The following is a 13,975-nucleotide window of genomic DNA, read 5'->3' as shown; positions in this document are numbered from 1 at the left end:
TGTAGTCATTCTGGGGAGTACAGCTGCAGCTCATCAGCTCAAAAATCCCACTGCATCTCACACGTGGGCTCGATTTTCTGCAGTATTAATTCCAGTGGAACTACTCATGTGCATAAATTAAGCGCATGCTTAAGTATATGCAAAATCTGAGCTCAGATGGCTACAAAATATCTTCTCAACATGACAAATACACACGAAAAAAGCCATCATGGGAGGTGCAGCAGACAGGGAGCCCAGCATCTGCCTGCTGTCAGCCACGGTGGCACACAGAACAGTTTCTGTAACCCAGGATACATTGCAAGTGAAAGAAACATGCGGGACAGAGTGAAAAAAGGGAACTCGGTTGCATGCAGTCTAATTTCAAGTGTGTCATTATGGTCCTGTTTTCTTTGGCCTAAAAAAAATAAAGTAAGAAAAACCCAACAAAAAAACACCAATGTCTCCTCACCTCCACAAACCAAACCGCATACAGCTCAAGGAGGGCTTTAAAGGGGGAGAAGGGGGTGAAAAGAACTGGATCTTAGGCATGTAATCAGTGAGATTCAGGCCCAACACACGGCCAGGAAAGCATTCAGCCTCCATCACTGCTGGAGCTTACAGCAGCGGAGCAGCCAGGCTCCTCGACCTCAGAGAGCAGCACCACTCCTGCCTTTATGGAACACAGAGTGACAGTCCCTCCTGCTCCTCGCACACAGGCAGGCAATGCTTCTGCTCGCTGCTGCCCGTCCCCTCAGCCAGGGCTCAGCTCACAGTGCTGCTGAAGAGGGCATTTTCCTGTTGTTTCCTAAAAAGCCTGCAGGAATGGCATTCCTTACAGAAAATTCCAGAGGGGTGACGAGGCCACCAAGCTGCGAGGAGATTAAAAACAACGCACACCTTCCCCTTGGAGACAAGGAGGAAAGGAAAAGACCGAGGTCTGCAGGGAACCGAGGGCAGAAAAGAGGCTCCTTGACGAAGGGCACAGCAAGCGTTCCGGGCATTTGCATCCTAAGCCTATCAGCCTCATCACCCACCGCGCAGGATCCCTCTGGTGGTGTTTCAGCATGCAAATTACAGCTGTGCAAAACCTCAGCCTGAAACCTTCCCTGCTTCAGCCTTGCTTTGTCCTTCCCAGCAAATCTATTAGTCGGTGTGTGATATGGTTACATATTACAAAGATCTTTTTTTTTTTTCCCTAGCCCTTTTGTTACACAGGCTTGATTACTGCACAGGGATTTTAAGCTTATTGTCCTGGTACTCAAAAGGCAACGTCTGCCTTCGAAAATGAAAAGAAGAAAAGAAAAAGAAAGCAAACAAAAAACCCAAGAGCTGTGCTGGAGGAGAGAAGGGCCGCTGCTGCCGGGGGGCTCAGTTAGATACAGGAGGTGGAAGGCCAGGGCGCCGAGTTTGAATGATTTTTGGCTTTGGAGAATTCTTTGGGTCCTCATCTTCTTCCATGTCACTGTCACAGACGTGCACTACCACGCTGGGGGTGGATTCTGTTCCTGCATGTAGCTCGTATTTCTCTCCTGGAAGCAGAGAAAAAAAGTTAGATGGGAGGAAAGCTCCAAAGCAGTGGAACCTCATCTCTGGAGGATTTCAAGACAAGGGGAGACGTGGCACAGAGGGACACAGTGCGGATGGGCTGGGTTGGACTGGATGATGGAGATGACCCTGAGCAGAAATACAGACTGGAGGAGCAGACCTTGAGAGCAGCCCTGCAGAGAAGGACCTGGGGGTCCTGATGGGTGAAAAGCTGAACATGAGCCAGCAGTGTGCATTGCAGCTCAGAAAGCAAATGGGATCCTGGGCTCCATCAGCAGGGACAGGGAGGTGATCGTCCCCCTCTGCTCTGCTCTCGTGAGGCCCCATCTGCAGCACTGCGTCCAGGGCTGGGGGCTTCAGTACAAGAAAGACAGGGAGCTGTTGATGAGGGTCCAGAGGAGCCACAGAGATGAGCAAGGGACTGGCAGCCTTCCAGTACCTAAAGGGAGCCTGCAGACAGGAGGGGAGTCAGCTCTTGGAAAGGGGAGATGGCAGCAGGACAAGGGGAAATGGTTTGGAGTTGAGGGAGGGCAGATGGAGGTTGGATGTCAGGGGAAGTTGTGTGCTGTGAGAGTGGTGAGGTGCTGGAACAGCTGCCCAGAGAGGCTGTGATGCCCCGTCCATCCCTGGAGGTGTTGGAGGCCAGGTTGGATGGGGCCCTGGGCAGCCTGGGCTGCTGTGAAAGGGGGAGGTTGGTGGCCCTGCATGGCACAGGGGGGTTGGAGCTTCGTGATCCTTGAGGTCCCTTCCAACCCAAACCACTCTGTGACTCTGTGATTCTATGATCTTAGTGGTCTTCTCCCACCTTTCATCATTCTGTGACTCCAAAGCCACTGCACACTGCATGCCAAATGCTCCAAGAGGAAGGTGAGGCCCCACTATCACTAGCTGACCTGCACTCAGGTGCAGTGCTCCTAAATACCTGCATACCTAAATGCAGCACAACTGGCTGTGCTCAGTGTTGTACATGAGAAGAGAGATAGCAGTCCCTACCTCAAAGCACCCATCACTTGCTCGCGTTCTTCATTTGGACTTGTATTTATTCCAGCTTAGTGCAGAGCAGTTCATGTTAGGAAGGTGGTGTGGGTTTGGTCCTGCACTGGCACACGCAGTTCTGGGTCTGTCATCACAAGCTATTTGTGCTGAAAAGTTCTCAGTCCAAATAAAACTTGGCTGGCTTGGGACTAGAGGACATGCTGCATTTTTGCCTAAAAAACAGAAGGCAGCTACCGAGTAATGGCTACAAGTCTGACATCTTGCTGTGAGAAATATTTCACTGCTGTGATACCATTAATGTTGACATTTAACTGCTCTATTTTTGGCAGCCTTTCCTCTGAATCCAAATTGAGCAAAGCATTACAGGTCTTGCTGATAGGCTAAAATATAAAAAGAGAAATAGCTCGGTTATGCTGCGCCGAGAAATTATATGGCTTTTCTCTGCCTATTTTCCCTGCGGGCTTCAGCTAATTTCTCAGCTCTGGGCTGACGTCAATGCTGCCAACCTGCACTGAAGGCCACATTGGTCATTGTCAGCTCCCAGCAGCTCTGCAGGGCTGTGCACACACAGCACCGGGCCTCTCCTGCACCAACACCACCAAGGAAATCAGATTCACTGCCCTCTGCAAAGGTAATCATCCCAGTTCAAATGCCACGTTCTTTTACTGCTCAAACCCTTCCCTGCAGGGCTCTATGTGCTGAAAAGGAGCAGTGGAAATAAGCACAGACACGAGGAAAATTATTCAGATGCCTCTGGCACAAGTCACTGCAACAGCAATTAATGTCACTTTGCTAATCAAAATGTGATGCACTCACAAATTGGGTTGTAAGGCACGCAGTTATTTCTGAGCACAAATGAGGTGCGCACTCAGTTCTGTACTCACAGTTATTTGTGCCTGCAGAACTGTGGCTCAAAATGCAGAAAACCTTCCTACGGCTGAGGTGGGAACAGGGCAGGAGCAAAAGGGACTCATATGGAGTTGTCCCTTGTAAACCTAAGTGCTGGCTGCAGAAAAACACTCAGCTAATGAATACAAAACACAAATTCAATAGACACGGCCAGGTTATCCCGTTGGTTGTGATTATTTCTTTAACACCACCTCCAGCATTAAAAACTTACCTAAATCCACAGCAGCTAAGTTGGCAGAGGAATGCCTGAATCACTGCAATCAACTCAGCCTTATGAGATATGGGCTTTCCCAGCTAAGGGCAGAAGATGGGTCAAGCAAAAGGTGACCTTGCTCTGATGATGCATCTCTCATCTAACGAGGCTCTTTTGTCCAGCAAAGAGAATGTTCATATACTTAATTAATCATGAAGAAAAGGTAATGATGTCGTGCAGCTAACTCTTCCCTGATTCTGCCACGCAGTCAGAGGTTAATGGGTTCAGAGCTGTGCTCTCCACGTTCAATGTCATTAGCATCAATAAAGTACCCTCCATGTGTAGCCCTCCCATCCGTGTGCTGTACAAATAGCACGGGGTGGGCAGCAGAGAAGCGATATCCCATGCCTTGTGAGCCCTCCCCAGGGAGGAGGAGCTGCTCTCTCGGATTGCCACTGATGGCAGGAGCAGCCTGTCCCTCTGCTGGCAGAGTGCTTTCTGCACGGTCAGTGCAGCAGCTCTCGTACTCTGCCCCTGGCAAGGGGAGCGAAGGGCAGCATGAGCCACAGAACGGAGCACAGAGGGTGGACAGAGCTGGAAAATATTCCGTATCACCCATCTGCCTGCCCCTCCACCTCCTCTGAATCCCACCTGGAAGCTCTAGGAAGTGTTCTGCCTGGAAATACCTGGGTGGGTGGTGTGCAGGTCCACGTGAGGCAGCTCTGGGCAAGGCTTCCTGCTCTTTGCTGCCCCTCTGAAGCAAAGAGCACAGAGCAGTGCAGGAGCTATCACCTGTAACCCTTCAGAACACACACAGAGGAACCTTCATCTCTGGCTGTGTTTTTTGCACGAGTGTTTGCTTGAGGGCATTCAGGAGGGGCAGAGCCTGCTGGGATACCAATGGAGACTGGGAAATGTGGAGAGAACCAAAGCTGGTACCAGCTTGTCTGTAAGGGCTACTGGAGACAGTGCCTGGCCTGCACTGGCTTTCAGATGGGAACTGAGACTCTGAGGATGAGTGCTTACAGAAGGCAGGAGGGAGCACAGGGAGCAGTTCAGTACATCAGACTGCAGGAGGCAAGGGGAGGCTGCTCCATGCTGTGCTGCAAAAAGCCAGGCAGGGCGGTTGGTGGGAAGGGGACAGGTCTGATTTGAGGAGGAAGGCACAAAACGGAAGATCCACGTGGTTGTAGTTTGAGATACAAAGGCTGAGCTGCAGGGAGAAGCAGCACAGGCTGTGGAGAATCTGGGGTAACAGATTTGATGGAAGCCAAACAGCAGCAGTGGGGAAAGGAAGAAAGAAATATGCACATTGGGAGAGGGCAGGGATGGGGGTAGCACTGCTCCCCTGAGAGGAAGGACTAACTGCAGTGCCAGGAAGGTGGCTTCTAAACCACTGCACACCAAAGGGCAGAGCAAACCTAGAGGCCTTTTGTCCTTGAGGAGAAACTCTGGAATATGCACTGCCCTGAAGACAGTTTTGCCTTCTTGCAAATAGTTCTCCTATAAAATTACTTCCTGTATTCCTCACTGGGATGTCACTACTCCTTGTTAAAACTAGCCAGTACACAAAGGCCTAAATTAGCCAGCAGCTTGATGGGTTGCAAGTGCTCCTGAAGGAAAGAGCTGGGCCTGGAGAGCCATCAGCCAGCCACACCCCCAGGTCAGAGCACCATCTTTGCATCATCAGTGTTAACCTACTGGAAATTCTCTCAACAGTGGAAGTGTTTTCATCAGAGATTAATGATCCCACTTCTTTATTTTTTACGTATGTCATGATTCCTCTGTACTGACGAAGTTGTAGGCTAGCAGTCACAACCAGGCACAGAGAAGGTTCCCACCTCACTGTCTGAGCTGCTGCATTCTGTTTGTATCTCCTTCAAAGTTCTCACTACATCTGCAGAAAGTGAAAAAATACATGAATCAACCAGAAACTAAATAAACGTGCTGAGATCTTCCCTAAGAACTGAGTGCACCCTCACTGAGCTCAGTGTAATGCAGGAAGAACAAAATCCAGCTTCCTAGGTGTGTAGGAAAAAGAAGTCCATCAGCCCAGTGAAGATGCTAGGAAGGCATTGCTGCAGCCACAGCCACTGCATAGAAGCACCTGTCCCCAGATGGAGCCTGGACAATAACAACACACAGCCAATTTGCTAACTGATTTCTTAGCTACTCATTTCACCCTGGAGTGAATCTCTCCGTGTGTACATGAGGATGGTTCGAGTCCATCATGGCAGAGTGCTGGGAAAGGAGATGACATGTGCATGTGGAAGGGGCAGGGCTGCGGGGGCTGGGCTCCCAGTGCTGTGTCTTACTTTCCCAGCAAGGTAAGCAAGCATGACTCACATGCACATAAAGGCACATAAAGAATCACAGAATCACAGAATGGTTTGGGTTGGAAGGGACCTCAAGGATCACGAAGCTCCAACCCCCCTGTGCCATGCAGGGCCACCAACCTCCCCATTTCACAGCAGCCCAGGCTGCCCAGGGCCCCATCCAACCTGGCCTTGAACACCTCCAGGGATGGACGGGGCATCACAGCCTCTCTGGGCAGCTGTTCCAGCACCTCTCCGCTCTCACAGCACCCAACTTCCCCTGACATCCAACCTCCATCTGCCCTCCCTCAACTCCAAACCATTTCCCCTTGTCCTGCTGCCATCTCCCCTTTCACAGAGCTGACTCCCCTCCTGTCTGCAGGCTCCCTTTAGGTACTGCAGGCTGCACTGAGGTCACCCCGCAGCTTCTCTTCTCCATGCTGAACAAGCCCAGCTCCCTCAGCCTGTCTTTGCAGTGGAGGTGCTGCAGCCCCCTGCTCATCTCTGTGGCTCCTCTGGACCCTCTCCAACATCTCCCTGTCTTTCTTGTACTGGGGGCTCCAGCCCTGGACGCAGTGCTGCAGATGGGGCCTCACAAGAGCAGAGCAGAGAGGGACGATCACCTCCCTGTCCCTGCTGGCCACCCCTCTGCTGATGGAGCCCATGATACCATTTGCTTTCCAATCTGCAAGAGCGCACAGCTGGAAGCTGTTCATTGTTTACATGCTTAATTGAGTTTTTCTGGTCCTCAGGTATTCATTTTTACCAAATCATAGGATCATAGAATCCCAGCATGGCCTGGGTTGCAAAGGCCCACAGCGCTCCTCCAGTCCCAACCCCCAGCTGTGTGCAGGTCGCCAACCAGCAGCCCAGGCTGCACACAAATCAGTGTATTTAAATCAGTGTCGTTAAGTTAATATTCCTCACAAGTCAGAGTCACCGAATTCTGGCTCTGGCTCATACAAACACTGAGCCCTTTTTGCTGGGTAAGGCGTAGTTACACTTTTCATTGTGCTGCTGGAATGAGAGCTAACTGTAAGCACAGTGAGGAGCACAGCACTGCCTGCTGCACAGCAGCCAGCTCCAGCGATGGGATCCTGAACAAAGCTTTGCTGGGATTTGTTTTTCAGTGAAATCCTCAACATAGTAACACACAGCTGAGACCTGCAGTGCTATTTTAGAGCCACCACTGCAGTTAACAAGAATCGATCTCTCTCCCGAGTGCTAAAAATAGGAAGAAGAGCACACAGTGACTTCTGCTGCTGCTCCCTGCAGGCTCCTTCAATAAGGCTGGATCTGACCTTCACGCAGAGGGTGGAGCAATGAGGGATATTTCACATCCCACTGTGCAGAACAGGGATTGATTTATTGTCCAGATAACGAGGGAATTCGTTTTCATGTTTCTATTTATAACACTGCTGCATCAAAGGAAAAAAAGGAGATCTTGTTTTCCTTTTGTTCAGCAGTTTAGTAGCAGAGCATCAATTCTGGGAGTAATTATCTGCCACGCAGGACTAAGAGTGAGACCTGACGCCCTTGTCAGTGGTCTCCCAGCCAAAAGGAAGTAAAATGCAGGAATCTTCCCTTGGACAAATGCTGTCCCCTTGGGAGAGATCCCACGGGAGAATAAAGCCAGGTGGTCCCACAAACCTACTGACCCAGAAGCAGCTGCCTGCACCCACAGCCCTGGCACACTGGCAGCCAGGCAGTAACACTGAGCACAGGGACGAGGTGCCTGCAGCGGGTGGCTGCTCTCACAGCAAGGCAGCAGCAGCAGTAGAGCTGCAAGGACAACTCCCATATCCCGTAAGGATTTCAAAAGTGAACTCTGCTGAATTTTCATGAGCTCTCCTCCCCAGCCCGCCAAAACTGTTATTGGATTTGATACAAAGTGCACTGGCACGGGCTGCCAAGGAGGGGGTGGGTCACCAACCCTGGAGGTGCTCCAGAGCCTGTAGATGTGGCACTGAGGGACGTGGGTTGGTGGAAGGATCGGTGGGAGGAGGATGGTTGGGCTGGATGACCTTGGAGGTGGTTTCCGACCTTGGTGACTGTATGGTTCTGTTCTAATTCCACATGAGGATAATTCAACATGCCATTTTTCCTTATAGGTTATGAATGTAAATTAGACTAATTTTAAATGGTATTTCTTAGGGCTGGAACTTGAACATTTTCCATTTTAAGAACTGTAAAAGGGATGCTCTAACAGCAGTCAAAGAAAGCTCTCCATAAATACATGGTAATTTAATTGAAAAGTAAATATCTGCTAAATGAAAAGTTTAAGCTTCACCAGATAAGCATTTTCTAAAGGCAAAGCACCTTTCAAAGATCCCAACCAGCTTCACACCTTATCAGCTGGTGAAGATGGGAAGACAGAATAAATCTGTCTGCATTGTCCATTCTTACCTATTTCACTTTTTAGAGACTACAGCTAAATCCCATTCCTTCTGCATAACATTTTCAATAGAAAACGAGCAGTCCCAGCAGAGCAGTCCTGCAGGGACGGGGCAATGGTGGTCCTCTGTCATCAAACTTGTTAACTGAGACGTTCTCCCCTCTGTTGGCCGTGCAGTGATGCCTAAATCATTGAAGGACTGCATCTTGGAAAGCACTGCTGAGCAAGTGTGATTTAAAGCAAATGCTCTTTAGGTTCACAGACAAGCATTTGTCCAACCCCTGCACAAACCATCAGCTGTCTCATCTAAACATAAAAGCAAGCACAAGGATAAACTGCGAGCAAGCTTCCATCTGCTATTCAAACAACACGTTAAGCAAAGAACCAGTTGCCACGAATCAGCTTAACTCCAAAGCTGTAACGCGACTTGCAGCCTTTACCCCAACTGCCTCTAGTTATTCTCTATGCTGCCATTTCTCATTTGCTTTTCCCAACAGATTTTCACCCAAGGACCACAGGCTTACCTGGTCCTAGCTTAGAAACTGCATAGAGGAGGTCGTAGTTGATGACAGGTGTTGCATCGTCTATGGGCTGCCACCCTACAGGTGGGGAGGCTGGAGGCGAGATGAGAAACTGTTTTGCAGGCTGTGGCGGAGCCAAATGAAGCTTGTCTCCATCTGTCTCAGAGGTCTGAATCTTTAAAGCATAACAAATACACTGTTTAGTTTAGGATGGGGAAATGGAACGATTACTCAAACCATACACTTCCAATCCCAAGTGCCACCCAGGCGGGGTTTCAGCAGACCAGGCCTGCAGGGATCTGCTCTCACCCTACAGGCGGCTCCCTGCGGTACACAGGCTGTGGGGGGCTGTTATGTGAGCAGGGCTGCACTGTTTGTGCCTCCTGTATGTGTCCTCTGAGGATAAGGGCAAAGCTTTTTCTGTTTCCACAGCTGCTAAGTTCAGAGAGTCGTGAACTCAATAGATATTGTTGAGCTGTGCTGGTTTAAGGTCCTAACTAAGAGCAGATATAGATTAGAAACCACCCATTCCTGCACCGAGGCCTTGTCAGTAAGTTCAGAAGCCTTTCTGAAGATTTGGTACATGGAGATGCAGTGAGAAAGGAGTCCATCGTGTTCCTTAGTCGTTTGCAAATCATTACACTCATTTTACTTCCATCCACCTTAAATTATCTAGTTTGATTCTTGCTTTCCTTTGGGGGTGTTATTAAAGAAGCTTTGGCATAAATGAATTACGCCACAGCTGCAGCCATAGCTGAGCAACTTCATAACCAACTCAGCAGCAATACTCTGGATTCACATGAAAGCAAGTTCAAGATGAACACCCTGCTACATGTGAATGGATTCTGTGCTGCTCCACTCCACGCTCCCCAGTACTTGTAGTTCTGGCAGTGCTTATTTGTTCTGGCTCAGCTCCATACAGACACTGTGCTGCTTCCACTTATTCATTCCCTGGACACAGCTACTAAGCTCTGAGCTCACAAGCACTGGAGAACATAGAGAAGATACCCAAGTGGCTTCGCAGGAAAGCAGTTTAGGCATGGAGAGTAATCACTATCATGCATGATTTTGTTTTTCTGGAGTTATCTTCCTATTAACCTCTTGATCGTCCAGTTGGAGTGAAATAACTCCAGCCTGCCTACCAGCAGGTTTCAAAATCTTTCTGAAATAAATTCTGAGCCACATCTAGGAGATTAAGGCATGTAAAAGGGGATTGAGGAAGATTTTCAACACCTAAATCCAACTGTAAGATCTTCTGAACTCACCTAACCTGCTGAGAACATTGGGCTTTTTACAGCTGTAGTTTCCCACCTTCCTAACAAAGTTCTGCTTCAGGCAAGGCTCAGACCAGCACTTACCCTGCCTCAGTTGTAAAGATTCAGGATTTATCTGCCTCTTAGTTTTGATGAAGATCTTCAGAACAGATCCTAGAAGCTCTAAAGCCCTAACCTGGCATCTCGAAGCACACATCGTTACTTCTAGGCACTAATCAGTATCCCACAAATCACAGAGGCCATGCTTTTTCTTAACATATGTTTAGAAGAGATTCTCAGCTCAGCATTCTCAACCTCCCTCACCCTTCTGTGCCCAGCTGGGAGATCTGGGCTCCTCTCCCTTGTCCAAGAAGAACGGAACCTTCCCCTCCCCCTTGCATTAGATGGATCCAATCATGTCCCCAGGCCGGGACATGGCTCTGCTCCCTTCCTTCTCCCTATCACTTGAAATTAAGGAGGTTTTTATTTTGTTGTAGGATTGGGTGGGTTTTTTTTTGTTGCTGGGTTGTTTTGTTTGTTTGTTTTTAACAAAAATTCACATTCATTCAGTCAGACTTTCCGCTTCTTACTTCTGCCTAACTGTGGCTCAAGGTTCTGCTCTTTGGACCTACTTCTTTCATGAACCATTCCCACTTCTGGCTTTTTATGGTTAGGGTGTCACCCACAGCATCAAATGCTGTATATCACTTCTGAGCTGTGGCACTGTGCACTGAATGAGCAACCTGTCCCAAGTGATCCTTTCAGTTAACTGCAGACCAACTGGGCAGGCACAGCTCAGGCAACACGACGACGTTTGAGTAATGCTTTAGCAGAAATACTGGGCAAGGGAGAAACATCTCTTGTTTTGATTCAGCTTTATTGGACAGTATTTCTATAAGGGCCACACACTCACACAGAAGTGGACAGATTTCGTTACCTGCGCGAAATACAACTTTAACTTCTTTCCTCTGAACTGTGTTTCATGCAGCTCTATTCTGGCACGAGCAGCTGATTTGGGACTACTAAAATTTATCCGCACGCGTCTGAAGCTCTTAAACAGCTGGAATGTCACACAGTCGTCGTAGGCACGGAACAGGCCTTCAAATTTTTCCTGCGAATGAAAAAGAAATAATGCTGAATGTGAAGTTTGTGCTGGGTGCCATCAGTCTGTGTTAAACCACGAGCTGGAACTCGGTGACAGCTGCTCAGTCGGTGCAGCCGTGCTCCTGGGGGGTGGCTGCCCAGCGAGGAGTAAAGGCTGCCGCAAGAAGAAGCTACAGAAAACACCGGTCTGAAAGTGACAAAATCTGGAAAACACTGGGGGAAGGAGGCTTCAAATGGAGAGCCCACCAGTAAGTAAACCTCTCGTGAGTGTTGAGCAAAACTGATAGCACAGCGACTGCCCAAACAGAGCTGCAGCGGGCATCCAAGTGGAAGAGCCAGGCCATGCGAGCTCATGGGGACAAAAGCAGACATTGAGCTGAATAACAGCAGGGTCAGCAGACAAAGTCAGCCCTGCTGTAACCGAGGGTTACTTCCAAATCTCTGCTGCTGGCACTGTGTATCATAGAGCCATAGAATGAACCGGGTTGCAAGGGACCTCAAGGATCACGAAGCTCCAACCCCCCTGTGCCATGCAGGGCCACCAACCTCCCCATTTCACAGCAGCCCAGGCTGCCCAGGGCCCCATCCAACCTGGCCTTGAACACCTCCAGGGATGGACGGGGCATCACAGCCTCTCTGGGTGCATTATGCTCTACTGGATGTTGTGTCATTCAGCTCCTTGGAGCACAGATACACCTATTCCTCAGGAGTCACTGTAGCAGCAAGAAAAATATTTATGTAACTGAAAATAGTGACCTGCTGTAGGGGCCAACTTCAGGCTTAAAAATGTTTAGCTCAGAACAGCGTGTTCAAAAGCACCTGATATAAATATGAAGATTTTAGCATTGCACAGGGAGGTCTGAGATGGGTAGAACTAGAAATGAGCAGAAAACTCAATTTATGTCATCTGATCAATACTGTTCTCATCTGTTAATCCTCCAAGCAGGACCAAGAGCCCAAAATGCGTTAGTAAGATAAACCTGGAGCTGTGAAGCTGTAGCTGGGATGCTAACAGAGCAGTGGGAGCCCCATGTCAGCACAGTATGCTGGCTGAGGAGTTAACCAGGAGAGCAGATCACAGCAAGGAGCATGGAACTGATGTGCATGTACCAGATCTCCTCTCATTCACTGCCAGCTCTGTGGTCTTCTTCCCCAGAGCTGATATTCCATCCCTGGCATCCCTTCAAAAGAAGCTCCCCGTGGTCTATTAAGCTTTCATGATTTTCATTTCATTTTGCCTGACCTCCCTCACCTCTTCCTCTCACCACAGAGGATAGCTGGGAGGAAACAGCGCTCGGTGGTTTGGCTGAGGGTGAATAAAGGCACACAGAAATGCCACAGCTGATAGGTTTGCACAAGCAGTCTAGTCCTATCTCCCGCCATTCAAACCGCCACCACGTCACACCTTGGTTTCCCATGGGTTGTTTTGCTGCTTTTTTCTTACATTTTTACACAATTCAATTTCCCTGAAGTCTATTTTGAGTGGCATTTGTCTCAAGGTCAGCCCAGAGCAGCAGCCCTCAGCCCTGCCATGCTGGGAGTTTTGGTCACAAAGGTGAAGGAGCCAGGTACAGGGGACCAATGTGTGCAGAAGCCTGCACAGCTCTGCATCATCTATGTAATTAGTAGCAGTGAGAAGCTAATTAAAGCTTCCATCTGAAAGCTGCCTATTCTGTCTGTTTCAGCCTTCTGAAGCAGTGTTGGTTTTACAGCACCTTAAAGGAAACAAACACATATGCACACACACACAGGAGACAATCAGTGCACTACAACAGCAGTCCCACTGGCTACAAGTAAGCAGCAAGGAGAACACTTCCTAGCCCCCTGCAGCAGCTGAACCACAGGTCAACAATGTTAAACCACTGCAAAGACTAGGGAAGTATCTCTCCATTGCAATTGAGCATGAAGTAGGAGAACTATTTTCCCTTTACCAGCACAGCAGTGTTTCCTTGCCCTGGACAGCCAGCCCACGGTGGGGTGGGTTTCCATGGTCTCAAATGTGGTTCCAAGAGCAGTGAGCAGAGCCAACGTTCTGGGCACAACATTCTGAACAATACTGAGATCCATTCTCGTTAGGCACCAGGAGGGACAGATGGGAGTACCTCCAAATCAAGCTGATGAAGGACCAGACACCAAGCATAACAGTGGGAGAACACTTAAGGCACTGTGGACTTGGTTCTGCTGGCTTTTCAGTGCGATACTGCTGCAGCTTTAGAGACCTCACTTTGATTAACAGGCCCAAAAGACACCAGGGGGGAGGAGGGAGTCAAGCCCTCAATTTCCAATTAACACAAAGCAGCCTACCCACAGTGCAGGCACATCTCCTGCCCCCACTGAAACTGCACAGCACATTAAAAAGATCCCTAGTCTGAGGTTTTTGCACATTTTCAGCTGATAATAATAATGACCTCAGCAGAGGTCATTAATCATCAGTGGCAGCTAATGGGCCTCAGCTGCATCTTGAGCCATCCCAGCTCCTCCCAGCTTGATATTAATTCCCAGGAAATGTCTTATGCCTTAATTGCTATGGGCTGTGACTTCTAATATCTGCTCAGGGAACTTATTTGGACAAAAGTCTTTCAGAGCCATCCTGATCTATAAGAAAATGTGCTTTCAAGACTTAAGCAAACTCTCTCCCTTTCAAGTTTGGTGGATAAATAATTCAACACCCACAGTCATCTCAATTCAAGACTTTTAAAGTGCTCGTAGGATCCAGGATTGTTAAAAGGCTTTTAAGCAGCCTCTGAACTTCCAGTACACTTCCT

At 48.9% G+C, this 13,975-nt stretch overlaps 1 protein-coding gene across 4 annotated transcripts in view; it reads right to left on the bottom strand.

Moving 5' to 3' along the window:
• Nucleotides 1-1,128: 1,128 nt before the first annotated feature.
• The window catches only part of RCAN2 (regulator of calcineurin 2), a 76,874-nt gene continuing 64,027 nt past the window's right edge, over nucleotides 1,129-13,975 (bottom strand). For 3 of the 4 annotated variants that reach the window (XM_052693561.1, XM_052693550.1, XM_052693578.1), the window contains 3 exons: nucleotides 11,044-11,217; nucleotides 8,857-9,028; nucleotides 1,129-1,508 (listed from right to left, as the gene is read on the bottom strand). In XM_052693561.1, the coding sequence (XP_052549521.1) occupies nucleotides 1,348-1,508; nucleotides 8,857-9,028; nucleotides 11,044-11,217 (507 nt within the window). In that variant the 3' untranslated portion in view covers nucleotides 1,129-1,347. Of the gene's footprint in view, nucleotides 1,509-8,856; nucleotides 9,029-11,043; nucleotides 11,218-13,141; nucleotides 13,271-13,975 lie in introns of those variants that run through there. The other variant, XM_052693571.1, reaches the window with a different exon arrangement.

The sequence above is a fragment of the Tympanuchus pallidicinctus genome, unplaced genomic scaffold, assembly GCF_026119805.1.
Source record: "Tympanuchus pallidicinctus isolate F22 unplaced genomic scaffold, pur_lepc_1.0 scaffold1, whole genome shotgun sequence".
In the NCBI taxonomy this organism is placed as follows: Eukaryota; Metazoa; Chordata; class Aves; order Galliformes; family Phasianidae; genus Tympanuchus; species Tympanuchus pallidicinctus.
Note: the sequence above shows the minus strand (reverse complement) of the source record. Positions and strands in the feature narration are given on the sequence as shown.